We start from the raw sequence: 22,758 nt of genomic DNA on the forward strand, positions 1-22,758 counted from the left end.
GAGCTGGGTGTAAACAACGAGCTACATGCTTCATGACACACTGTATGAAGAGTAAACTGGTCTCACATCGACTGGACGTCAGATAACGACGTATAACATGAATATCAGACTGACAACAAGAGCATTTTGTCAAGTATTTATTGAAGTTAGTAGTATATTGAACAGGCATCAGCAGAGTCACCTACTTTGTCCTCGCTCCGTGTCCTCGGCGTCTCAACGACAGCCTCCCGAACAGGTTTGGCATTTTACAGCAAAGTCCTCCGTGTTTAGTCTTTAAAACATGAGCGTTACATAAAAAGAACGTGACAGAGAGGCTAAGCGATGGAAATGTGCATTTCCTAGTTAGTCGAGACGGGTCCTGAGAGGCAACTCGAGGCCACTCCTACGGAACATCTGCCTCATGCACGCGTACCAAAACCAGTTAATTCAAAAACCAGTTAATCCCGCACACCGGCGTCTTCTCGTCCTTTAGCCACCGATACCACAGTCAACGATATCCTCAATCCGAAGAAGGAGGAAACGATATCCATCTCCACTCGATATTCTTCTCGTGAAAAACGCCCCCCGCTGATTCGTCAACTCAACTGAATGCAACATTTCATCAGAGTCGTCAGATGCAGGTGAGCTAGAGGACACAAACGTTTCCGTTACACCTGTAGTTAGCCAGCTAGGATCGGCACCAGCTAACGCGGCAGCTAATGCTAACGACAGCAAGAGCCTTCAGATTGCGTAGCTTTCGACAATCTGTCAGCACGAAACTTGGTGCTGTTTCTGGCCCCGGGATGAGACGAACGTACCTGCTCCTTTATTACTGACGTCACAGCGCAGCTAGCAACGAGTCTAGAAGCTAGCTAGCTATTGTTAGCCCGCTAGCTTACCGAGCTGAACGTCTGGTGCTGGACAGACTTTACCCACGTTACTAATCTCTACTTTTATTGTAATTAGCTAAACCCCGGTGAGCCGTTGTTGTCACTACTTAGATAGCCATTCAATCATGTGCTCGTTTGACTGACAGTGTTGTGGTGGTCGCTGTAACCTTAGCCCACCGGGTCGTGCCTTGTGTGTCAGTTGTGGTGCCAGGCGGTGGGAAGCGGCTTCACAGTGTTGTGTTGTTTGTGTTGTTTGTGTTGTTTGTGTCAGGGCTCGGGCCCCGTCTCCAGCAGCTGAAGCACGCCAGCCCTGTCCTCTCTGATCCACGTCCACGGCCTTCCTCCTCGCTGAGCCATGACCACTCAGAGGGATCTAGATATGGTGAGTGAGCGTCTGACACCTTTTTAGGAAACGATGCTCCAACAGGGACACGAAGCCGAGGTGATCATTCGTGTTTGCATTGCAGCCTGGCACACTTAGTGCTGCTGCATGGTACTAACACATAATGCATTTCATTATTTTGACTATGTTGGTACGGGAATGTTTACTCAAAGTCAAAATAATGTAGGGTTTTGGAGGTCGGAGGGGGGGTCGTGGATTAGCTAACGTCCACAAACACTTAGCTGGGACAGTGACTGCTGCTCCTGTGAACACCATCTGTCTAATCTCAGTTAAAACGTTGCCCTACTTTCCTTTCAAGGTTTAGACGCCAATTGATTGTACCCTCTAAATCCTGGCCACAGCCTCCCACTCTAAACACTTATTCAGAAACGGATTATAAATGATAAAATGTATGTGTTTATGTTTTTATTAGGACATCTGGTCACTTGCTTTCACACCTGCGAGAATTCACATTATATTGATAATTCACAAAGAAAAGATAGCACATTTTTGTATCTGTAAATGATGTGTTCATTGCAATTTATCAGTTATAATTTTGCTAATGGGAGTAGTATGGAAACATTTTGTTCTGGAAAAAAAATCTAATTAGTTCATGCAGTGAACATTATTTTCTTGATTTTAAAAAGTTGGTTATTTTATTTTTTATTTGATGGTTATGACTTCATAAAGTGTAGGATGCTTTTTCAGTTTGATTTCATTCTAAACTGAACTGAAAATCGGGTTTGGGCTGTTGGAGAGACAATACAATGTGATGGGTGTTTTTAATTATATGCTGTCAGAACATTGTTTTAAAATATCTTTAAAATAATGCTTCCTCAAGAATGGATACGCCTTTGGCAGATCTGTTAACCCTTACAATACTTCTTACCAGTATATAAAGGACGTTGACTCTTTCTTTGGATTGGAAAACCAAAAGAACATTTTTGGGATGATGTGGGGTGTTGCCATGGGTCACCAGGCAGCTCTGACTTTGTTTTTATTTTGTTGGGGATGAAAGTGTTTGAGTTAGGATAGGGTACAAAGCTCTTTAATGATGACATTGAGGCTATTCAGTTCATAGGGGGAGGGCAGAGGACCACCGGGGGAGGATTGTATTTGTAAACAGATCAGAGTGGGGTTGTCCTTCCCGGTCCCCCTGACGTCACTCATGCTTAAGTCGCTTTGTTCTCTCTTCTGTGATTTGTGAACTCAAAGAAAGATCACGTCCCACCTTTTGAAGACGCTAGGGCAAATGTTGTGAAATATGAATCCCGTCCATCAACTCTGACTCTTGACTGAAGTTGATGTTTTTTTTCTTCTTCTCCAAAACATTTTTTTGGAGTAGCAGCATAATTTATTAATGAATAGTTAATGGATTAGAAAGGAATATGACTTGCTGGAGCATAAATCAAACGACTTAAGGTCCAAAATGTATCAATAATTCAGGTCAGAGTGATGTTACAAGCCTGGCCAGGAGCTGACTGCAATATAGGTACAGTATAGAATAAGTGGACACATTGATATAAATGTCAAATTATTTGCTATTACTGTATGCTATTAGGAAGGGGTAAAACACGGTTTATTTAAATTGACCAAATCTACTATGTATTCTACTGTCTTTTTATTACATGAAATGGAAAGGAAATGTATTGTACATGATTGTCAGCAATAATACATATTTAATAAGAATCCCCACGTATATATGTGATTATCATGATTATGGCTGGATGATTTGCCACAGCTGCCATCAAAGAGCCTCTCGGTCTATTCAGACAGTGTATTTACAGTATGGGTGTGGTCCAACATGTTTATTTAAATACATGTGTGGTTCGGAGTCAGTGTGCAGGTGTTATTCTTACCAGAAGTACCTGGAATCTATGACCCACCTAGTGCTGCTCCAACATACACAGTGGAAACGGTTGTTACTGCATATTTCAGACAGATTTTGTCTTCAGGCTGGTCTTCATCTTGATTAGCCTGATGTCTGTTGATTGATTTGGCTGGTCAAGAGATTCACTGTCTGGCACATAAAACATATTTGGTATTTGGTCCTAAAGTTGAAGATTATTGTCCGCATACGTAAAGTTGAAAGTCTGTACTTTCACCTCAGTCAGTCTCATTGCAATGGAACTGTTTTTTTTTACTACAATATAGAGCTGGGACCAAATGTTTTTGATTATCTATTACCATTTCCTAAAGTTATTTGGGCTATAAAGCCAATGGGATAATGTCTTCATTTTGATTTTTTCCTCTGTAATGAAAGAAGGTTCACATAAGATAAAAAATCAGCAAATCAAAATTGACGAATCAATATATTGTGACAGATCTATTATAACGTGTGTTGGAATTTTGTACATTTTTACAAAAAAATCTTGTTCCACAACAATGTGGTTGTCCTGATGCTAGTGTAAGATTTAGGCCTGCAAGGCATGTTATTTTGTTGTGGTTGTCAGGAGGATAACATTTAGAGGAAGCCCCACTGTTAAAGACCCTCCCACACATATGCACAGCCCCCTTGGGGCTATGCACTGGCCATGAAAATGTAATAACATGGCCCAGAGCTGTCTGGGACACCTGGGGTGATCGCATTCGGCCGACAGCCCGGGGAGGAGCTCTCAGCACCCTGGAACTAAAGGGCCAGTGTTCCCCCACCAGCCCCAAACTCATCTGTTGTCGTCTCTGGCAACGGGCTCACTTCAGTGTGAGCCCTCAGTGAATGAAGTCGCCCAGTCAAAGGGTGGAGATCTGGTGTGGATCAATCTAATTAGACTGGAATGCCCGTCTCTTCACAGCCTTCTGAAGGTCACCTCATGACTGAGGAGGTTGGAGGAAGTTGAGGGATTCCCCCGCGCCATATAAGAAGAACTTTAATGGAAGTTTGGTGTTTTCTTTGGTTGGCTGTTACACCATTTCTATGGATTAAGCTGTTTTTTGTTTTAGGTGCACCTCCGCCTTATCCTGGTCAGTGGGAAAACCCAGGACTTCACTTTCTCCCCAAATGACTCGGCTACAGACATCGCCAAGCATGTGTTTGAGAACTGGCCTGAAGGTACGTTTTTAGAGGATTCATTTCTCAGTATTTTTCATGTGCTTTTGTTTCAGTGGATACATTTCACTGATGTTATTACTTTTCGCTGCAACGTATTTATTGTGAGTGTCTGCACATAATTGCTAATAACATTGTATATCATATTGGTTTATTAATAATTAGCTGGTTAATTTTTCCTTTTCCTTTGCTATAACAGTTTTCTTTGTGCCCGCCCACAACGGCATAGCTGTAATGTAAACCTTGTTCATAACTGAGAGGCCAAACTAATTTTAAAATAATTTAGAAAAGATTACAGTTGAGTTAAAGTTAATTTGGTAAACTGGAAAATATTTTAATATCTTGGTCCAAATGTTCAAACCAAATAAATAGAAGTGATCTGTATCGAGACTAGCTCTGAAATAAAACTGCTAAGGATCAGAAAGTGACGCCATCACCACACACGTGGAAGTGGTTCAATATAAAAAAATAAAATGGCCTTGATGGTGTTACTACGATAGTAATAGTGCTGTCGTCACTACTTTTAGAATATACACTTTTATTAATCCCCAAGGGGAAATTAGTTCTCTGCATTTAACCCATCCTTGGTTATTAAGGAGCAGTGGGCTGCGGTGAAGCGCCCGGGAAGCAACTGGGGGTTCAGTGCCTTGCTCAAGGACACTTCGACTTGCAACTAATGGGGAGAGCGAGGATCGAACCCACAACCCTGCGGTTGCAGGACGGCCCTCTTACCCCACTGAGCTAAAGCCGCCACGTAGCTTAGCTTGCTACATTCATCTGGGGACTAACTTCAGTGTAGTGAAGCTTTACTTAATGATGAGTAACTGGTTGCTACACTTTCTAAGTAGCTTGACCAAAGTTGGTTTATGAAAGGGGCGAATATATTGTTTTCAGATTTTATACCAATATCAGTTTTGGCCTCAAAGATTCAGTATGGGTTGGGCCATAATGAGTGAAATACTTGTTTCTCTGCGTTTCGACAGGCTGGGAGGAGGAGAGGGTGAGCAGTCCCAGTATACTGCGCCTCATCTTCCAGGGACGCTTCCTTCATGGCAACGTTACCCTGGGAGGTAAGACCACCTCGTACCAGAGGCCCCGCCAGCCGAGAAATGAACAAAAACAACTCGTACGGTTTAAGCTGAGGGTTCATAAAGCTCTCCGGAGGCTGACAGGAAATTGGTTGCATTGTAATTGCATTGGGTCTGTTTGGTGTATCATGTTCATGCTAAACAATAGAGATGAAGAGCCACAGGTACAGCTGCAGTTTAATAAAAACTAATATATTGTAATCAATAAATGGCCATGATGACTTAAAGAAATAGTTAATTTCACAATCTGTAAACCCATGGACTGGTGCACTAACTACAGTGTGGCCTGATACATTCACACAGATGCAGGATGCAATTAAATGAACAAATCTGTTGTCATAGTAACTACGGAAGCTATTGTAGTCGAGCTATTTCCTTTCACCATGTCTGAGATTGTCTGAAGTATTGTCCTTGCAGCCACACCGCTGAAAACCTAACATCAAATGCACTAATTCTCCATCATGTAATAGTCATTTTCATCACCGCATGCATCATATTGGAAAATGTAGCTAAGAATAATTAATCATAAGATTTATTTCTTTGTTTAAAGCTCTGAAGCTGCCGCCAGGCCGAACAACCGTCATGCACTTGGTTGCCAGAGAGACTCTTCCCGAGCCCAACTCTCATGGTGAGCATCTTGTCTTTGTCTCGTATTTTTAGTAGAATTGCAGAATCATCATGTTGTTATCACACAGCACGAGGTACCGATTAGGATTTTGCTCCAGGCCTGTATATCAATATATATATATATATATATCTGGCCGAACTGTGCCTAAAACAAGTCAGAGTAATTAAGCCGACTTTGGACACGGTTATTTTACAGCTACTCAATTGAACTGCAAAATTTCAAGGAAACGGTCAGGTGCGGTTCTACCTGTAGCTCCACTCTGTGCCTCTCACACATGGCCGCTGGTAGCATTAGTGTTCCTGATGAACTCCGGTGGACAATCGACTTTGCACATGGACAAGATTAATACCTCTTTAGTAGAGGCAACACTTGAGCCCACTGATGACGTCTGGAACAAGATAGTTGGGTGACGACAAAAAGCAGAGCTGCAGCGATGTGCTGCACGTCGCTCCATCAGTCCTGTGTTGCTTTTTGGTTAAATACGCTGAGCGAGAGGGTTCTAGCGGGATGTACGGGGTAGTTTCCCTGACGTGCGATGTGGCTGCTCAGGCGGAGAGCAGTAGTTGAAAAGTAGCTTTTCCCGAGTCCGTTTCTTCTGACCTTTCGCATGCATTATGCAGTGGGTGGTTGCTTCTACTGCTGTTGACCTCAACCCACGCAAAAAGCCTGGCGAGGGATATGTGTTTTAGCTGGTTGTTTTTTTATTTAATCATCTCACCTCTTGTCTCCGCTGTCCTGTCTTTATAGGTCAAAGGAACCGAGAAAAAACCACAGAAAGCAACTGCTGTCTCCTCTTGTAAAGCAACAGAAACGACCCCCTGCCCCGACCTCCCACAGACACATAACACAAACATATATACATGAATACCTCGTGTTCTCTTCTGCCTGTCATCCTGTCAGCTGTGGATTTAGAATTAATCACAGGAAGTCTGGTTGGACCGTCGCCAGCTTCGGTTGAACGCTTGTCCAATCTGAGGCTTTTTTTTGTGCCAATATATTCGCCCCCAAAACTTCTACCGTCGGCAGAATTTGCCGTTGTAGTTCCTCTTTATTTAAAGATTCTGACATTAAACTTCCCTTGCGCTCCCTCGCGGACCTGTTTGCTGCTGGACACGTTTTGAAGAGTTGTCGTACGTAGTGGAAAAGAACGGGGAAGTCGTTTCTCTTCATGGACACGGTTGCTATAAAGATGTGTTGGCTATTCCCTTTCCCTACTCGTCACATGGATGTTTCCCCAGGTCTCACTGAATGGTGGTAACCCTCTCATTGCACTTAACCAGTTTGTTAATTCAGAAATGTTTATTGTGTTTCGTTGTCATCACCTTTTCCCCAATGGCTTTTTTAATGTATTTGGTCAGAGGAACAGACCTGAATTCCCCCGCGTGGTAGAAATGTGCCATCGTCCTCTTGAGACTGTTTCTCACTCACCGAACCGGTCGGTCTGTATCAGCACCAGTGGCGTTTCTTTTATTGGCGTACACCTGTTTGTTCCCGGAAATGGATCCATGGTGAAAAGACTTTTATTTAGAGGAAACGGGGGACGTTCGGGTCCATGAGAAACGGGAACAGATTCTCGGCTCGTAAAAGATGGAGTCGGAGGATCCGGTGGGTCATCCGGTGACGTTGTTGCACCTCTGGCGTTGACTTTGTTGACGAGGCTGTCGGTTGTTTCCTCGTCACCGGATCCAACATGGTGTGCCAGTTAAAAGCCGAGTGTCGTCAGGGTGCCCCCCACCCCCACCCTACTGGACACCAGGCAGGGGGGAAGTTTCTGCCACTTGGATGAAGAGTCACAGGGAACTTATTTTTGTGGTATTTCATCTCCTTTTCGTTTTGGATGCCGTCTATACGTCATGTTTGCCTTTTATTGTGGAATTCAGTAATATCATTAATATTGCAATTTTTAAAAATATAAATTTTTATCTTGTGTATAGGTATTTGTTAAATTTTAATGTGGGTAAGTCTGTGTATGAGTGTCTGAGGGTGTGTGATGCACGTGGCATACTGTATGAGGACTGGTGAGGGCATGTGGTCTTTAAACAAAGAGTGATGCACTGGGAGTGTTTAATGGGCTGCGGTTTCTTCAGAAACAGTCGGAAACCTTTTGATTCTTTCCATTGAATGTCCTTTGGTTTGTGTTTTTGTCAATCAATGTCACTGCTATAAAGTTACGCCCTGTATGATTAAATGTAAAAACTAAAATGCAATGTGGTCTACATAAAAGCTTGTATTATAAATTAAAACATCTTTAAATAATGCAACTTCTCCTGATCCTTTTTTACTATTTATATATATACACTTATTAATCCCCAAGGGGAAATTTTCAGAAATAGCAACTAAATTACATTATTTGTACATTAAATATTGCATTATTTGGCAGCGGAGATCATACCACTCACTAGTTAAGCATTGGTGAGACATCTGGTAGGAATTACAGACCCTTCCAACTTTAGTTATCAGTGAACATGTAGTTTTATTTATCTTCCTCTAGGTGGCGGTGTCTCTTTGAGTCTAATGTTTGGGGTCTGATGGAGTGGATGGGAGAATTGGACCTTTTTTATTTTGTCTACCTGATGCACTGATACAGGTTAAAGTAGGACAATGAGTACATAATTTCACTTGTTTCCAAAGGGCCACTTGGTGTCTACAAGTTTCTATGACTAGCCTGAGAAACGACCTGAAACACTGCACGCTGAAAGGACTCAAGTATTTGGAGACAGTTTGATGATGTATGATGTGAAGTCTTCTGTACTTCTAATTGGGTCATAACTTTCTAATGAGCAGAGTCTCAGCAGCTTTCCTCCCGTCTGCCTCAGGAATCTGCTCCTGATGTGTAGCTGCAAGAAGTCCAGGTTTCCAGTTGACGCTGGCAGTGTAGCTCAGGAAAAGTGAAGTCAACTTGCATCTTTCTCAACCGGCTGCACTTCCAGAACCTGCAATTGTGTTGACAGGACTTGTCGTTCTATCTCCCTTCACCTTTTGCCTTTGCACTCTCATCTGAACTGCTTATTGTCATCCGTGTTTATGGGAAAGTCTAAACAGGAGCGTCCAGAAGTGATAAGTGGTGTTTAAATGGGAGTCCAGGGAGGCAATCTGTTGATCTTTGCTACTTAAGTTCACCACATTGAGAGCGGCTGCAGGATGAATTGCTTTCTGCGGTCGACATGACTCCAAGCAAGCGTGCAGCCAGTTTCTTGTGTGTGCTGCGGTCCGGCCCATCCGCCGTCTGTCCGTGCAGCTGTATGCACGCTCAGCTGCCTCCCTGTCGTCCTGATGTGGAGGACTTAACTCCCACTTTGGCAGCATTTAGAGTTTAAGAATGCTGCTCAAGTAGAAGTAGTGTTTTTACACGAGTGAAACAGTACTTTAGTAGTGCTGGTGTTGAAATCTACTCTAGTCTGGTTGGGAGGTACTCTCATGAGGTTTGATCTGAAGAGGATTAATTATTCAAGTTTTTAATTAGGTAAAAGTCCATATTGTAAAAAACATCACATGTACAATTGTTTTATTTAGTATTTTACTGAAGGAAAATAACTAAAGTATTAGCTGCAAAATATATTTTAGATACTTAGATGTTGCATGAATTTTTATTATTATCATACAATTATATTTCTAATACTAAAAGAATGCTCAATACTTGAGCAATACTCACGGAATTTAACATTTGTTGAGCATGTATCTGAACCTGAGACTGGTTAGCTTATAAATAAATACAGTGGAGTATAAAAATTCAATATTTCCTTATGGGATGTAATAAAGTTGAAATATAAAGGTGCATGATGTTTAAAGTCAAACTCTTAGTTTAGTCTTTGAGTAAATTATCTGCAGTTTGATCACCTTTTCTTTTAGCACTTTTCATTCAAATGACTTTAATATTTCCATAAATCGAGCACGACTCTTGACTGGAAACGGCAGATAATGAACAATCTCACCTGGAGGTCTGTTTGTGATGATGTTTGAGTGATGATGATGATCAAAAGCTTCCAAACTGCTAGAAAAGAACATTCAGGTGAGATTTTTTGATTATCAACATTTCAAGGTCTTTTGAACTTGAATTGAACTTTGATGCTCAAAGACAAAAACATTATTATTTTAGTTGCTGTCTTGAGGTTGATGCCACTCATGTCTGTATGTTAACGCTAGAGCTAAAAGGCTGAGCTCAGCGTGACAACTGGAACTTGGGATAGAACATGTTCATCTGTGAGCTGTGCTGCTTTGTGTGTTTGTTAACTTCAGACAGAGCCAGGCTAATTATGTCATCACTTACCAGCCTTTATGCTAAGCTAAGCTAACATATGTAGCTTCATATTTAACGTACAGACATTGGAGATTGATATTGATTTTCTCATCTTGCTCTGAGCAAAAAAGCATATTGGATGAATGTAAACTTGATGTAAATCATCTTTTACATCTTAGCAGCTCTTCTGCTCTCGGTTCAAACTGGGCCTCAGAATAGACCGACTATAGAAATGTAAGTGAATGCCTGAATCAACATGGGGTCATAATAGAAGTTATTTTCTTTTATGGCTTTCAGCCTGAAATCACTTTTTCCCCTTACTGCTTCTGACCTTTTTTCATATTTGCCAATTCCTCCGACATTAAAACCAGCTGTAAACACACCAGCTTTATTCTAAACCGAACACACACACACACACACACACGGCAAGCACATACAGAAGTAGAAAAGGCTCCTGACACCCCTAACTCTTAACTTGACATTACAAGAATATGACGTTAAAAGTAAAAACAGAACAGCGTTATTATATGCGTAAACTCAATATACTTGATAAAGTGTGCATGTGCTGTCATAACTCTGCATGTGTAATCTCATGTTTTCATTCCTTTGAGTCTCCACACCAGAGGTCCTCTGATGGCATGAAATGAAAGAGTTCAGGAGGCCAGTGTGAAAACACACACACTCATGCAGGGGTGGAATTGACCCAGCAGGCTGTCAGCAAATGAGCAGCGTTCCCGCTGACTCCAGAAGCTGCTGCTGTCTCTCTTCATCTCAGGACCTCCTTTCTGCTCCTAATTGGGGAGAACAACACTGGTTTATGTGACACTTTGCTTCCAGATGAAGGGATCATAACAGGACGTGGACTTTTGTCCAGGTGTGTGTGGAGGAGGAGGACGTGTTGCAGCTGCAGTGTTTCCATAACAAAGCTGGAACAGAAGGTCAGTTAACCTCTTTTTATTTTGCCATTTATTTTACCAGATGGCGTTTCAGTTCCTTGTCATGTGCAACTGTAAAAACCCACAGCTTTGTGCTCAAGACAGAGATGTGAAGGAGAGTCTAGAGCACATCCACAAATATTTCGTAGTATTACTGACGAGCAGGGTTGTGGGGAGATCGAAGGTCGACACATTTACTGATGTCAGTATTGCTTTCTGCAACGATATCACTGCAGCTTTTGGCTCATGAAGAATTAATGTATGACCTCATCACTGCAGTAACAGAGTACTTCACCTTCAAGTAACATCTCAAGTCCAACAAAGTGAGATTCAGAAAAAGGTTTTTTTTTTCAGGCTGTCAGGGTGGTGACCTCTGACCTCTGCACATCTTCTGTCTTATGCAGTCTGAATTCAATTGGGATACACTACGACTGAACATTGCAGCTTGACCTTTGACCCTCTTGCTCATATATCCAATATATGTTTTACCATGTGTGAGTCTGTGTGTGTCATTATGGGACAATGAGACACTGACTGAGGGAACTGCCCGGCAGTTTTGAATACTTTGCCAGGTGTGATCCTTGCAAGAGGCAGTCACGAAACTTTACAGATGTGTAGTTGTGAGTAAAAAGAAGAAAGCCTTTGAAGATGGGTGTGATCCAGAAGCGGGGAAGGGGCCATCGGGCTGCTTTGGCATTGTGGCCGGTGTGATCCGATGGTGAGATGGGGATTTGTTTTCCCCGTTTAGTACCCAGTGAGTATTGTATTCATACTTGTAATGTATGCACAAAGTAATTACACTGTACGTTGTGGGCTATCATCTAAAATGTTACAAACAAATATAATAATATACAAGTATAAAAGTCAAAGCTCACATGAGCCCATGAGGTTTAAAAAATATATATATGTAAAAAATATTTGTATTGAAATGAATGTCTATTCTGTATTTATGTTTCTTGTCTTTGCACTGAAAGGATCGTACTATCTCTGTTCAAGCACAGAGTTCACAAGGTGCAGAGCCGTTCACATATCTTTTCTTTGACAGTAACATTTCTCTGAGATCTCTGGGCTCAGGGAACCGTGTCCTCTTTGTTTGGTTGGGACAAGTGCTCACTCGAGCGGACTGGCTTCTGACCAGACTTTGTGACTCTATTTATACTTAAAATGAAGAGCGCAGAATATTCAAAAAAGGAAAACATACTGAAGTAATTACACAACGAACTGAGGTCAGAATGTGGAACGAATGCGGTCCAGAAAAAGTCGGCCTCACTCATTACAAACAACGGATGACGGACCGGTTTTGTTTGTGTTGATGACGTAACAACTTGGATCTGAAATCTAAATTCTGCCTATAATAGCGATTACATTTTATGTAATGAGTGTTTCTCCGTTGCTCGGCTCTGGGTTGTTTCCCCTCTTATGTTTATTCCTCTAACTCTACAATCATTTTCATGTTGGCAATCATGAGCATTTATCATTAACGGATTCCATTCCTTTTTAATTCCATGTCGTGTGAGCTTTCCTTTTCATCCTTACCATCAGGATGAAGGTTTTTAATTTATGTTCAGGTGTCTCTGATCTCTTCTGATTTCACGCTCTGACACCCGCTCCGATCGCTCTCCAGACATCATTAAAGTGAATAGATCTCCTGATCTCGTCATTGACTTCCTTAACATGTTCACATTGTGTGATTATTGCTCAGTGACGCCTGATGCTGAGCCAGGGCTATGTGCTGTACTGTGTGTCTGAGAAGAATGTAGACACGTTTTCTTCCTTCAGATTCTTCAGTTTCCACAACGAAGACTGAGTTTTACTCTCTGAAAAACACCTTCAGACAAAGAGAGCCGCAAATTCTGCATTTTTCTAACATTGTGGCCTCGCTCCGAATGATTTGAAACCGCTGGGATCGTTGTGCCAGTAAATGTTGAAATACCTCTTCTCCCCCACACTGCAAGCCTTCAAGTGTCCGAAGTGGTTTCTATGGCATCTGTAAATACGACTGCTCCTTTCAAATAGGTGCCCTTTATTGGACTTGTTGCTGTGAGTATGTTGTTCATTAAGACATCAAAATGCTTTTCAGTTCATTGCTCCTTTACACTGCCTGCTGGAGCCGGAGCTATAATTCCGGTAAGTGAGGGATCAGATGGGGGTCACCACAAGTCCACCGAGCATCTCCGGACTACATTACAGCTTTTATCCTCACTAATGGGATCTCTTGGTGGGGAATCCCAAGGGTGATGGGGATTAAGATACCTGGCCTTCCTCCCACGCGCCATTTACCATCTGGGGCGCAGCAAATATGTTGTACATGCTGCTGCAGCCACCTTTACACCTCTGGTTTTACAAAGAGACCACAGGAACTCGATACATGTGTGTACAGGTTGTCAGAGATCTGTCTTTTTATTCTCCCTCTACATGCAGAGTTGGAGCATTTCTGCCTCTACACGCCTTGACCTAGTTGAATCTGACACCGTTTGCAACCCTATGAGAGCGTATCAGATAATGGAGAGCAGGGAATCACTCATGCACACAGACAAAGCTGCAATGTTAGCGTCCTAGCCTGCTCCACTTGAATGACATTGTTGGATAGGTTCTAGAGTTTCCCGGCGTTACAGACAAAGTGAGAGAAAGTCGACAGTGAGAGGAACCTTAACTCGGAGGAATGAAGAAACGAGGGTGGAATAAATCCCCCGTCTCTTTGTGAAGGCCTCACAATGAGGGAAAGCGGTGCAAGAGTGGCTGGCAGAGAACGAGTCTCCTCATCATTACTAGGCTTCAACGAAGACAGTGGTGGGTCTTCTGAGCTTGTCTCTGTGCTCTCGGCTGTCTTTCTAACCTTCAACATGATCAGCTGCTGCAGTGCTGAAGCTTGTGTCTGTGTGAGTCACGACTTCACGCCCCATCTGTCTGTCACATGGCGTCCGGACGGCTCTTTAAAAGAAACACAACTCGGTAACTATCGCATGAAATCATCCATGTTCTTCATCAAGCAGTCTGATCCTCTCTGGGATACAACGGCCACATGTAGTACACACTATGTTGATCTGCACTTCACACATTTCATTTACTTGCACTACACACATACACACACTTCATTTTCATTTACACTACACACATACACACACTTTGCATTTTGCACACTGTCTATATTTAATATTTTTATATTTAATTTGTCATTAGTATTGTATTGTGTATTGTGTATGCATATATGTTGTATAGATACATATATATTTTATTTTATATTTTACTTTGTATACTTCTTGTATACATCTTTATCTTTCATCCCTGTTTTTTATATTTTATTTTTTATTCTTGTGTGTTTAGTTTATTGGTGCTGCTACTGTTACGACAAATTTCCCCTTGGGGATTAATAAAGTACATATCTATCTATCTATCTATCTAATACTCTGACAATTACTTTGAATTGATCGCTGTTTGCCTTGTATTGTTTTGAACAGCGCAGATCTTTTCTTGCGCCCTGCTGGGAACTCCCACCACCCGAGACCATTGTCATTGAGCTGGCAGGTGTCTGATTCATGGGCAGCAGGTTCACACTGCTTGTAGTGCTTAAACTCAATCCATATTCCATATTCCATATTTTTGTTTTATATACAGAAAGAGAAAGATATGATTTAGATGAGAAAGAGCTTGAAGACGGTGTCCTGAACAGACTGCACTGCTTTTGCTTCTGTGCAAATGTAATCTGAGGACACAATGGATGTTTGTAAATTCACATCTGCACAAAGATAGACCAGTAAGCTTGTTTGTTTTCAGCCTTGAGAAACACCTGTTTCGTAACAGTGGTTGCTTTCATGTTCTTTATTTTGAGGAGTTGAAAAGTGTTGCCATGTGTCTTGATTTGTGCAACAATACAAAAACATGTATTAAATATACAATAAGAAAATCTATGCCTAATTCCGAGGTAGATAACCAGGTTGATGTTGCTGCTTCGTGTCTTCATAATCACTGGAAAGATGTGAAGTCACCTTGAGCAACGCACGTATCCCTCAAACTGTTGTTGAGTTGTGACAGGAAGCTGGAACACACATTCTTGGTTTATTTGTTACTGGGTGGCATCGTGTAAAATGTAATAATTGTTATGCAGCGTGGAAAAAACATCAAAACATGAGCGGACTTAATGACATGTTTTCATGTGTCCTCGGGGTGTTTGTCGTGGGTGACTCGAGGACATCTGGCACTTGGCGGATCAGTGGAGTTCCTTTGGTTCTGCGGTGGAGTCGGTGAACCGTCGCTCCGTTCGACACCCTGCCAACGGCCCAGAGTTCACCCACACCGTCTGGATCCCGCATTAGAAGGCAGAGTGACAGAAACACATTCTGTATGCAGGAGAGGAGTCGGAGAGATGTAACATGTCCCTGACATGATGGGAAACAGAGAAATATACTGTGACTAAATGAAAGGTTCCCAACATCTCAGTGAAACTCATGAAGACTGAACTCCAGCAGTCACCACTGATGGTTGTTGGGTTACAGGTGCAGAAGGCTTCAAACTTTCAATGATGAATTTACTTTTTTTAATAAAACATTTTAAAAACTTATTTTGAATGATTTTAAACCTGTTTTGTTGACATGATCTATGTTTTAAAGGTTTGTTGACATGATACATATCGCAGTATGAACAATCACACATCAACTGATTCTGACTAAATCAACTCAACGTCCACTTACTTATTTTTTTGGAGGCTTTCAATAATTATTTAGGGGAAAACAACGAGATCCATTGAAGAGTATTTTAATTAATTATTAGGCTCAAATCGAACTACATTGCATGTTCCCACTGTTGGGAATAACATTAGATAAAACTATATAAACTAAGATTATAACAAGATACTTTTTAATTACATTTTGCATCGAATAATTTACTCATTAATTTAATTGTTAATTATTGGTTACGGTTCAGTGAATTTGGCTATTTATAAATTATTAAGAGACATCTAGATTCTGCAGATGCATGAATAGAATGAATAGCTCGACCTTACGTGAGTGTATATACTAGTGTACTTAAGCCCGAGTATCCATGGGAGCAGGTCTGAGTAATGGTGTTACTAATCTGGTCGAGATGGGAGTTGGACGTGAGGACACACAGCTGCAGCCCAGCCTCGTCTCACTGACATCAGGTTTGGCCTCCGCAGCCACCTCATGAGCCTCGTTCTCTCACAGAAAGTTGTCGCCGGTGCCCCTGCTGGCATGAGCCACAAGACGTGTCCGTTGGCTCGCATGCCTCAAAGGAAACGGGAACAGTGTGTGTCATTGGATCAGTGTGTTTTATAGCTGTTGGATGGATCGAAAAGGATTTCAACAGGTTATCATTTTTAATTGGGGTTTCACAATCTATATCTCCATGACACGTTAATGAATGAGATCGGAGAGGAAAGCGAATGACGAATGTGTGAGAAAATACAAACAATCGTTAAGTCGATAAAAAAGTATGGCAGCCGGAGACAACGGAGACCTGGTTTATTGGTTTTGCTGGTACAGGACATCTCTTTCAAAGTCGCCTTGGTCTGAATCATTGGTGTCAAACTCAGTTGACTTTTCTTTGGCTTTATATGGGGTGTTTTGGATTCTACCGCTTATTATAAACAGACATGCGTTTGCAAAGCTTTCATGATCATCCCAGATTCTCAGGCACTCGTGTCCTGTTGGCCCTTTGTTCATGTGAATGTGGATAACCTTGAGATACATGTACAGTAAAACAGTTGTGGCCGGAGCTGTACATCTCTGTGCCATCTCCTGTCTGTTAGATTTATAGATCCCAATCAGTCGTGGATTAAATGCCGGTCCAAAAAAAGAGAGCTCCAGCTGAGCACACAGCAGAGATGTGCCATGCTTGAATCCAAATTATGAGCGTCATTGCTTTCATCAATCTGTCATCAAGCTGAAAAGAGGACCAGTCAGGGGACAAAACCCTGAACCTGAGCATAGAGCATTATTCTCAGGAAGATAAGCCCCACGGCTCTCAGGGTTCTGTTTCTGACACTGGGAGTGGGGGCTCGCTGAGTTTCTGTGTGATATGCAGCGTTTAAAGGATTAATCTGTGGGTGTGGAGTTGCCCTGGGCACTCGGACAGCTCTGGAACACAGTCTGCAGCTCCTCTGTTCAAAGAACACAGCAACAAGAGAAGAGCGGCCTTGTTCTTCCCAGGCGAACAGAAAGAGGCTCTGGTAAAAAACCTGGCCAAACCTCAGTGAATTCCTGATGAAGGAAAGAATGTAGCAAGACAAGCCACGTTCGCTAACTTTTTATATATATTTTTTTCACAACCATGAAATACTCCCAGTGCAGTCTTTTGGCTCTTCGCTCTGGCAGAGTGAGAGTCACGATAAAGCGCTGCAGTAGATATCTGGGGGGAAAGGTTAGCAGTGGAAAAATGCTTTAATTCCCCTGAAGGAATGCAGCGACTAACCACACACACTCATCATCTAGCCCTCGTTAGGAACTTTAAATTGTTTGTTGGCGAGAGTGGCAGGATGTGTCGAACAAAAGGCCTTGTTTCTCCTTATCCACAGACAAATTGTTTAGTGTAATGCCGAGGGTATCTGCAGCCTGACAGATTATATACACTGATGTTGTGTTTAGTTAGACAGAAGTGTCGCCAAATAATTATTGCGTACTGTAAATGTGAGGATTAGCAGCTGCAGATAACAGCAGAGAGAAGAGATCCTCACTAACTGTTCGTTAAAGCTGCCTCTGGGTCATCTCTTGTTGCATGAGCCAAGAGGAAATCAACAATTATTTGGTTAATTAAAATAAGGAACATTAAAATTAAAAAACCCGGAGTGAACTCCCTTTTCAGCCTGGTTTTTTGTTTCATGAAAGGCTTAGATCCTTATATTGGCTTTTTGTTGTGTTCAGGGGCTGGGGGCACACACGCACACGCACACACACACACACACACACATACACACATACACACATACACACACACTCACTGTTCCTTATCAAGGTTTCTTCGTAACCGAGCAACCACGTTGTTCCTGGAATCCTTTTTTGTGAGTGAGAACATTCCAGAACATTCCCCTCAGGGCTCAGGTGCTCTTCAGGACTTAATGATGAACTGATACATGACAGATGATCAAACTCACATCCTTGAAGGGTCAAATGGGGATATGCAGGTGGGAGGTAAGAGTATGTTTTCAGTTGCAAACTCATCAATATAACTCAACTGTCTTGGTGCACAAAGCCCAGCAGAGTGTCAACGGGAACGTTCGCTCTGAGGCTGTAAATATTTGGTTGGGTCTGTTTACAAAGTCCTTTGCAGCAGATTTGTTCCTGTGCTCCAATGACCCGAATGCTCTTCCTCCTCGCCTCTTTCACAGGAACAGCTTCAGAAAGTTTGATCCATTCCGTCTCATGTGGTCAGATTGATTGCAGTCGCCTACGTTGTCTTTCTATTAAAGATTGTTTCTCAGTAATCAAACCATATTTTGGTGTAATGAAGGCTTCACTTCCACTGGGCCAGTTGTTCTGGTTGAAGCTCACACATTTGCACTTTCCACAATGTAGAACACTGCAGACTCCTTCACTGTTTATCACAGATGGAGAAACACTTATCAGTAATTACTCCCCTCTGGTATCAGTTAACATGACACAACTATTCAACCAACTCTTGGGTCATGTTTGACGCTGATCTTCTCTTCACACTGGGAGGTCGTGTGTGAAGTATTTTTTCATGAAGGGTCTTGGAGACATAAACTATTGTTAATTTCCGTATTACAGCATTGTTTTCAGGGTCAATATTTGTTCATGGTCATGATTAAGATTATAAGTATATAAGTGATAAAAGAACAGATTCCAGGTTTATTAACATAACACATCTGTGGCCAATACAGGGACCTGGCTTTTCAGCAATTAAGGATGTAAAATGAATGGCGATGAGTGTTTTAATTTAGCCTTTGGGGCCATAATCCCTTTTACTATAACACTTGATATACCTACATGAACCTTTTTCCTTTCCATTTATCCAAAGAGATGTTTAAAGGTTGTTATGGGATGCCAGAGGTTGGAGCGACTGACCACCTTTTGGTAAACTCTCTCCTACCCACTCTCTCTGCCCAGACCAGTTGAAGATATGAGGAGACACACTCTTCCTCTCTCTCCTGATGGATTACATGCAGTTTGCATTCCTCAGTTCTGTTTTTGCTAACCGTGTCTTTCCTTTTTTTTCCTTTTCCTCTTCCAGCTCATGCAGCCGAACTAAAATGACATCATGCAGAAGTGAAATCATGTTGAATACGTATACCCACAAGGCCCTGCAGGAGAACCAGGGAGCAACGGCTGGAGGGGTATCTGCTCAACAGAAGGATGAGATATTTATCAGGTCGGACAATATAACGACTGAAAAGGCCATTTCTGGCTCCGATGAAGCTCTGTGTCAGGTGCTGCAACAACATGTGGACCGAAGATGTGGAACATGTCTGCACTGTTTGGACCTGATGATGAGGAGAGATAGAGGACATACGTATGGGATGGGAGGGCTTTGATGTAAAGAGTCAGGGTGATAAAGCTATACGTCATCATTTTAAATAAGGGGACATAAAACACACTGGAGAGGAGAGAGGGGACATTCTTTGGCTTCACGGTCCCCCTCCAGTTGCTCCGGTTCCTGAGTGACGAGAGGATCTGGCAGAGAGCTGGTCAAGAGCTGCAGGATTTTTACGGCTCAGATGTCTTGAATCTAAAGCCAATTATCAGATTAAGGAGTCCAGAGAAAACCCTGTGATCCAGTTAATAAATCCCTGTTTGCTTGCAGAAACTGTCGTGGGGCCCTCACAGCATGTCAGCTGCACACTCACACACGTCTTGACCCCCCCCCGGCCCACCGTGATCTTTATCTTGGTTCACCAGCTAAATTAAAACATTGCACATAAGGAAACGTATATAAGGAATGCCGAAATTTGTGCAATGTGGGACTATTACAGGCTTCGACTTGTGCTCAGTTCCCCAGCATTATTTTCATTTTCAATTTAAGGTATGCCTGCTCACACCAACCCAGCGTGAACTCACACATCTGGAATCCTCCACGGCGCTCGACTCCAGGCTGAACACGCTCAGCCAATAATGACACATATTATGGAGACCTGCACAAACACTGAATAATTATGAAGGAAGTCAAACGCAAGCTATTGCAGACCAACGGGTAAACTGGTGGCTTTCAATTTCTGTTTCTGTCATTTGATTTTCTCTCTCCCCAGTCACACAGTGACAGACTAATAACACACTTCCCTCTAAGTGGTCAGACGTTAATGAACATGACAGTTGTTTTCTCCAAAAGGGGAAAAAAGTGGATCTCTGAGGCATATGTTTGATTTCTTTCATGAATCATCTTGGAAAGTGTGAGAGTGTGGGTCAGAGACAGTGATTGAGTGTTGAGAATTGGGGGGTGACTGACCTTCAGGACCTCAGTGTTAGAGACACAGACATGGAGAAGAGGAATAATCAACCTTCACTCTGTGAACTGTCTGAAGTGTTCAGTGTATTCCCAAAGGTTTGCCCACCATCAAAAACGGTAGTGAACTAGAGTATAATGGAAGTATGTAAACATGACATATTGTCATTTCTGTTAAGCCAGTTATCTTTAAAATACACGTCAGAATACAAATATGTTATACCAAAGGGCATTGATTCTGAAGCCCACACTTTGAAGATTGTTACCATTGAGCGGTTAAAGAGACCGGAGGAGTATCCTATATTTCACATGAAAAAGAGAAATAAGAAACACATGTGAACCAATCATTGCATAGTAGCACGTTTATGCTGAATCAGGAGGTGACTCCGTAAATACGGTATTTTAAAAATCCTTTATTTTACAGATGAAGGCGATGGCCAAGCAGGTCTTGTGGTCGGTCGGTCAGATGGTCGGCTCAACACGTTCAGACTTTGGTGATCAACCAACTTTTCTTTAAGTTCCATCACGAGGTAAAATGTTTGTTTTAAATGCATTTTGTTTTACATACTTGTTGTTTTCAGAATGAAGCGTGAAAACGTTGCTGATCCCCTGACTTTCCATCTCGCGACACCATCAGGTAAAACATGTAGTGATGTGTTAGCATGCTGATGTTGGCCTGGAGCTCAAAGGCCTCACAGAGCTGCTGGCATGGCTGTCGACTCTGAAACCCTTCTGGACTGCTGCATGCAAACATTTATACTTGTATCAAAGTAGAGTTTTTAAAAGAAGTAGATGTTTAATCGAGGAAAAATATTTTTTTACATTTATTAAAATCAAAGTCTTTGGCAAGCATGTGCTATGATTTCTGTGCGCTGCTATTCAATAAATCCCTTGTGCCAAAGGCTCATGTTCACTGACCAGAGGATCCTCCCACCTGGTGTCCACATATGAATGAGCACAATGTGTGAAGTGGAGGTTGAGGTCTGCAATGCAGAGGGGTGAAGAATGACACCATCAAACAGAGGCAGCAGTGTGTCGGTGTCAGAGACTCGATCCCCAGTCCAGGAATGTTCTTTCATCAAGGGTTAACGTGTTCTCCCTGCGTTCAATTCTGTGTCCTTCCAAATGCATAAGACAAACGAGTCAGCCTAATTTATCGTCTAAAATGTGACCTTTGAGCGTCTTTGACCTGTCTAGAGTGTTTATTTACACTTACCACCACCCAAAGCATGCTGGGAGCTGCGAGGCTCCGGCCTGCTGTGGGCCACGACAGGAATAAGCTGGTAAAGCCTGAATAAATGAATTAACATGTCAGACAAAAGAAATTGTTTCGGAAATGTGAGATATATGACCAACAACTGTTGTTAACAGTTTAAAGGCAAGTTGTTCTTTATACTGCAGGTACCTCGTCTGACAACTGAACCATGAATAAACCTTAAAGCACATGTTAAACAAGGAACTGCTTATCTACCGTACAACAGGCAACAGACAGGAGACAGGTGGAGGACTGGACCCTGGACGGTTTTTATTTTTAATATTTTGACAAGACCTCTTAGCGTACACATCATTTTAAACAGTTGGACAAAATGAGAAAAATGTACTGGACAGTTTCCATCATGTGGAAAAAGATTTGATTCAGTTTTGCGAAATACATTAATCATTTTTGGAAGATACACTCATGTTGTCTCTTAGTCAGATTTAGACTCGAATGCTTCAATTAATTACTGAAAAAAAGACAAAAAACTTGGAGGAAAAGTAAAAGAAAATAATTACTCAGGACATCACTGTTTTACTGATATGAAGCTGCTTAGCGTAGCTTAGGATAAAAACTTTAGTCACGAAAAACAGCTAGCACCTCTAAAGTTCTCTAATTAACAGATCTAGTTTGTGTAATCTGTTCAAACACATGAAATTGTTGCGTAGACAACATAAGTTGTCAAGTGCAAAATAATTGCTTCAAAAATATTGCTTTCCTTTATCATAGGTAAGAAGAGGAGGAGTGTGTGCGCTGTCTTTGTCAAATTTGCAAGGAGTAATGAAGTGTGTCGCCTTGGAGCCGACGACTGAGCCTCCACGCTGAGGCGCCGCGTACCGCCCCAGCCTACACCTGATTGGTTGATGCTTTTGTTCGCTGTTGGCATAAAATATAAAAGATCTAACTTCTT

At 42.1% G+C, this 22,758-nt stretch overlaps 1 protein-coding gene and 1 long non-coding RNA gene across 3 annotated transcripts; both read left to right on the plus strand.

Moving 5' to 3' along the window:
- The first annotated feature begins 253 nt into the window (after positions 1-253).
- On the plus strand, positions 254-8,274 carry ubl3b (ubiquitin-like 3b). 2 transcript variants are annotated; one of them, XM_056439948.1, is made up of 6 exons: positions 254-620; positions 1,141-1,251; positions 4,192-4,300; positions 5,281-5,367; positions 5,936-6,013; positions 6,761-8,274. In XM_056439948.1, the coding sequence occupies exons 2-6, from the start codon at positions 1,225-1,227 to the stop codon at positions 6,811-6,813; spliced, it is 354 nt and encodes a 117-aa protein (XP_056295923.1). In that variant the 5' UTR covers positions 254-620; positions 1,141-1,224; the 3' UTR covers positions 6,814-8,274. The 2 variants fall into 2 exon arrangements, with proteins under 2 accessions (XP_056295923.1, XP_056295924.1); XM_056439949.1 differs by lacking the exon at positions 254-620 and adding an exon at positions 658-955.
- A 2,742-nt stretch (positions 8,275-11,016) lies between these two features.
- Positions 11,017-21,295, plus strand: LOC130210137 (uncharacterized). The gene is made up of 4 exons (XR_008834760.1): positions 11,017-11,188; positions 19,388-19,525; positions 21,018-21,087; positions 21,175-21,295. It is a non-coding gene; the product is annotated as an uncharacterized LOC130210137 (long non-coding RNA).
- The last annotated feature ends 1,463 nt before the right edge of the window (positions 21,296-22,758 follow it).

This window comes from Pseudoliparis swirei, chromosome 19 (assembly GCF_029220125.1).
Source record: "Pseudoliparis swirei isolate HS2019 ecotype Mariana Trench chromosome 19, NWPU_hadal_v1, whole genome shotgun sequence".
Lineage (NCBI taxonomy): Eukaryota > Metazoa > Chordata > Actinopteri > Perciformes > Liparidae > Pseudoliparis > Pseudoliparis swirei.